Source organism: Phaseolus vulgaris, chromosome 10, assembly GCF_051622355.1.
Source record: "Phaseolus vulgaris cultivar YP4 chromosome 10, ASM5162235v1, whole genome shotgun sequence".
NCBI lineage: Eukaryota > Viridiplantae > Streptophyta > Magnoliopsida > Fabales > Fabaceae > Phaseolus > Phaseolus vulgaris.
In genome coordinates, this window is record NC_143507.1 from 24,451,461 (window position 1) to 24,456,544 (window position 5,084).

The 5,084-nt window shown below is 45.4% G+C and overlaps 1 protein-coding gene across 1 annotated transcript; it reads right to left on the reverse strand.

The window, feature by feature from the left end:
* Window positions 1-2,170: 2,170 nt before the first annotated feature.
* Window positions 2,171-4,732, reverse strand: LOC137817935 (uncharacterized). Its single transcript, XM_068621159.1, has 2 exons — window positions 4,624-4,732; window positions 2,171-2,889 (listed from the first exon to the last, which is right to left on the reverse strand). Exons 1-2 carry the CDS (start codon window positions 4,730-4,732, stop codon window positions 2,171-2,173), a joined length of 828 nt encoding a protein of 275 aa, XP_068477260.1.
* Between the last annotated feature and the right edge of the window lie 352 nt (window positions 4,733-5,084).

The window sequence follows — 5,084 nt, forward strand, 5'->3', positions numbered from 1 at the left end:
ATCATATGAACCAAATGAAATTTCAAGCAAGACTCAAATACCTAAAACTAAAAAAACAGCAACACAAAGATATCAAGAATCCTACACAAAATTGAAAATAGATGTTCAAGCACAATTTTGAACAAAACCCACCGATTGAAATGAATAAACAAGCATTCAAATCATATTAAAACACAAAAACAGCAAGACAACTTGGAATAAAGATGAACAACTTGGAGAAAGAAGAACTCAAAAAGAAAAATGCAAAGAGATACTCATCTTTGAAGAACCATAGCTCTAGATACCAAATGATGGGATTCCTATGAGCTCTTCTTTGATTTTGATGATGATGGTTGCGGAAGCTTAGTGGAGGAGACTGGAACAAGGCCTTCCTAGGAAGTGTGGGTGCCTTGAAGGTGCATGAGGAGTAGTGAGGGTTGGAGTGGTTCGGCCAATGATGGCATTCTTATTTTGCGTTTTGGTGATGAAACTTGCGGAAGCTTGTGGAGGAGATGAGCAAGGCCTTCCTAAGAAGTATGGGTGCCTAGAAGGTGCATGAGAGTGGGGAATTGGGGAGGTTCGGCCATCTCCATTTGAGGGTGAAGATTGAAGACTAAAAACCTAATTCTAGAGAGAATTTGGCAAGGGAGTAATTTGAATGGCACTTAGGAAACATTTCATTACTCAAAATAGTCTTGAAAATACAAGGTGTTGGCTCCTCCTTTTATAGGCTATGGAGGACCATAATGCAACCCTAATGCTAAGAAAAATGAAATGTAAATTACATCACATGGCACATGGCCGGCCATGTGCGGAATCCTTCTAGAATGTGACCAAATCTTTAGCAAATCTAGGTCAAGTCTCATGGAATGAAGTTTATGCTATTTACACCACAACTAATACCAAGCTACCCTTAATGGACCTTCATGTAGCATATACAAATCTTCATGGATTCGCTTGGCCATGGACCTAGCAATCATTCCTAGACGCTCCTCTCATTGGCCTAGACGCTCCTCCCTTTGGCTTAGACGCTCCTCCCTTTGGCCTAGACGCTCTTGGTTTGGCTTTGGATGCTCATGTCTTGGCTCTTGTCTTTTTATGTGAGGTTGTGCTTGGCCCTCTTCCATCACAAATGATGAACCAAACTCATGAACATGAGTGTCATCTCCTTACACAACAATTGAATGGAAAAGAAACAATAACAAGCACATGAACAAGATTATATTGCGGAAATTAAAAGGAGAACAAGATAACAACATTGAACCGAATAGAAATACATCACAAGACAAATGAACCGATTATAAGGAAGAACAACACAATCTAACCGAATAGAAATGAAGAACAAGACAAATGAACCGATTGAAATTGAGTATAAGGTGCAAAAATGGAAATGGAAGATGAAGCAAGAAGAACTTATGTGGTTGAAGCCATGGAAGGGAAGAACACGCCACTTGGAAGGTGATTGATCCAAAATAAGTGCAAGAATGCCGCCACTTGAGAGCTTCCCAAACACTCACAATAGGAGAAACAATTCTGACAACTCACACACAATCTGTGTATAGTAACTTTACTTCGAAATTCAATGTTCTTTTACATAACCATAGCACCTCTATTTATAGTATGAGAGGGCTGAAAATAAAGTGGGAAAATTCAAATGAAACACATTTGAATTCAGCGCATATTCCAAGTCACAAGGGAGGTGTGACTTGCCTTCTTACTTTGGCACCTCGTAAATCCACACCTACGCCTTCTTTTTATGTCACATGGAAGGTGTGACTTATCTTTGTACATTGGCACCCCTTATTTCTATATCTACTTTACTTTGGCACTTTTCCTCGTTAAACTTCCTCCTTCTCTGTATTACTGGTCTGGCCTTCTCGTCCATTATGAGCCTATGGCACAAGAAATCGGGGTCTATCCTAGGCATGTCTGCGGATGACCAAGCGAAAGCATTCATGTGCTTCACTATTACCTCGGCTATCTTGTCTTGCCTTTCTTGACATAGCGACATATCGAGCTTGAACTTCTTGCCTCCTATTTCTCTTTCCTGAACCTCATCAGTAGGTCCAGGTCGCCTCTCGCTGGTGACTTCAACTTGCATGATCTCCTCTGACCCTCTCACTTGAACAGTGACAGAGTACACTCCTCTTCTACTCTTCAATATGCTCTCATAGCACTTCCTCTCCGCCTTCTAATCAGACTTGATGGTGATCACTCCTCCATCAAGGGAGGGAAACTTCATCTTCATGTGCCTCGTTGAGGCCACCGCAACTAGCCTATTCAAAGAGGGTCTTCCCAAAAGCAAATTGTAGGCCGAGACAACATTAACTACTATATACCTAATGTTGATCGTGCTAGCTGAGGTGCCATATGAGAAATTCATCCTCAGCTCAACATGTCCACGTACCTCAACCTGATCTCCCATAAATCCAAACAAGCAACCATCATACGATCTTAACTGGTCAGGTGAGAACTGTAAATTATTGAATGTTAGCCAGAACATCACATCAGCTAAGCTCCCATGGTCGATGGGAACTCGATGTACTCTCCTTCCAACGGTGACGACGGATATCACCACTGGATCATCTTCATGTGGGACCACGTCTTCCAAATCAGAACTCGTAAAGCAGAGGGTGAGCTTTGTTGGTTTGTCAGGTTTCCTCACCTTTACTGCCATTACCTCCCTCGCGTATTTTTTACGCTTGGAGGCAGTGCACCTCTCTCCCGAGAATCCTCCTGAGATGGTGTTCCGCTCGCTATGGACTGGTACCTCATGCACTTGATCCCCAGGAGCAACCTCTTGTTTTGTTTCTTGGTTCTCCTCCAGATATTCTTTCAAGAATCTGTCCTTTACTAAACCTGCCAATTGATTGCCCAGAGCTATACATCTATCCACGTCGTGCCCAAATCCTTTGTGGAATTTGCACCAGATATCCTTTTGCAACCCAAATTCCTTTCAGACTTCGGGGGGAATTTCATTTTTTCCACGACCCCAAGTATACTTTGCAACTCCTTGTAGGTCATTCAGAACTTGTGTCAAAATGCCAAATCTTCTCGTGCTTTTGCCTTGCGCGCGTTCTTCCTAGCTGAGTAGGGTGCTCAACTCGCGTTGTCCTCTTCTCGGTCGTGCCTTTGTTGACCCATAGAGGTTGGGCTCGACTACCCTCCTTGGCCTTGGACAACCCCAGATATGTACTTGTACCGACCGGTCCACAGTCTTTGACGTTAACCAAAGTCAAGGTGGGACCCCGAAGGCTGGGTCCGCTGGGAAGTATAGTAAGATAGGGCGGAGTCTCTCTAGGTTCACGGATCAGGGGAGCCGAGGAGGGGGCGGCATCGAGGCAGGGCATGGAGGCCTCGGGCCTCGGCACCCCAACAGTAAAGATGGAAAAAAAGGTGGCTTTTAAGCCACATCCCAATTACTAGTAGGGAGAGGTCCGGATCACGAGGGATCTGTGCATGGGGTGTAGGGAATGCGGTAGTACGCACCACCATCAAAGAGCCACTGGGAAAGAGGCGACTCATAAGGGTCACGTCCCAGGGGTGATCTGCATGCATGGCACGTGAATGGGGCAGGGAACACCCAGGGTGGATAACGCTAGAGATTGGGCACATGAGTCGGCGCCCAAATGGTCATCCCGCACCAGATGCGCTTCGGCAAGGCAACCTTATGCACTAAGATGGCGCTAAGACTGGTGATAGTGTCGCTAAGGCGCGCCTACAATATGCTTAAGTCACAGTTAGCCAGAGGGGCAAAGACATTGAAAGGTATATAAGGGGTAACAACAAACATAACAAGGTACGCTTTTTGTTAGTATGCATTACGCGCATTTCTAAGAGAAGCAACACAGTAAGAGAGAACACACACAATGCTCTCAGAGTAAGAGTTTGGTGTTTCATTGCCCGAGAGTTTGACTTGAGCGTCGGAGTGCAAACGGCCGCAAGGGCGCCCTTTGTCTCTTTCTTCCAAGTGTTTGTTCATCCAGGGAGGGAAAGCAGAGATGGGGGGGTTCTTGGAACGCGAAGTTATTAGAGGAGCACAAAGACACTTGGATCACCGGCGGGAACAATACTGTTGTGCTTCACGGATACTGCTTCCTCCGTACTGATGTGAGTGACAAACTGACGTTGTATCTCAGCAAACGTCACTGTTGGATTCTTGATTACCGAGTCACTGAATGGTCATGCCATGACTCCCTACCTGAAGGCGTTGACCATCAGGGGCTCGTCATGGGTCTAGACCTTCATTGTGAACGCCCAGAACTTGTTCTAATAATTTTTCAGAGACTCCCGTTGGCTCTTCTTCATATTGAAGAGATCAAATGAGACCGGTGGTTGGGCCATGTTGACAATGAATTGTCCCTTGAACAGTTAGGAGAAATGGTCGAAGGAGGTGATGTGGCCATAAGGGAGGCCAGTAAACCATTGCAGGGTTGTACCCGTGATCGTACCTATGAACATTTTGCAATAGCTAGCGTCTGTTCCTTCAGAAATCATCATCTGGACATTGACCGCCGTAAGATGGTTCTCAAGGTCTTCTACTCTCGTGAAAACTCTTAGGCGTTATGCAGTTCGTTGGTACGAGAGCATCCATGATCTTCTGCGAGAATGGCTTGGGACGAGCTCTTGGTTGTACACTTGGACCTCGTTTCACTGTAGAGCGTTGCTCAAGCTGTTGTAGACTCTTGCGCAATTCCTCGTTGGCCTTGCACAATTCCTCACTGTATGCTTGCGAAGCATCTATCTCCGCCATCAGTTGATTTTGCCTGAGCAGCTGCTCAGCTTGAGCTTCCACAATAAGCTTTTCCTACACAACTTTAGCCTGTGCCATCGCTTCAGCCACTGCCTCTGCCATTAACCTCTCTTTCTCGGCTTTGGCTTCAGCCGACAGCCTTTCCTGCTCGACTTTAGACTGTTGTTGGATCCACTCTTGCTCTCGCTTGTACCGTTCGTTGGCCTCTTGGAGAGCTTTCATGGTATCCATAAGTTGTTGTAGGGTGGGGGTATCATTCCCTTTAGATCCCAGTGGACCTTGCCTAGTGTTCCTCATTATGTCAGAAAATTCAAACATAATTGTGGATGAGATCAGATTTTATCGGGCTCCA

Excerpts from the sequence above, each read along its gene's own strand:
- LOC137817935 (XM_068621159.1), bottom strand. The coding sequence starts at position 4,732 with ATGGCGGAGATAGATGCTTCGCAAGCATACAGTGAGGAATTGTGCAAG. Across the intron at positions 2,890-4,623 it reads ACGCTCTACAGTGAAACGAG|GATTTGGGCACGACGTGGAT; the intron begins GTCCAAGTGTAC and ends AATTCCACAAAG.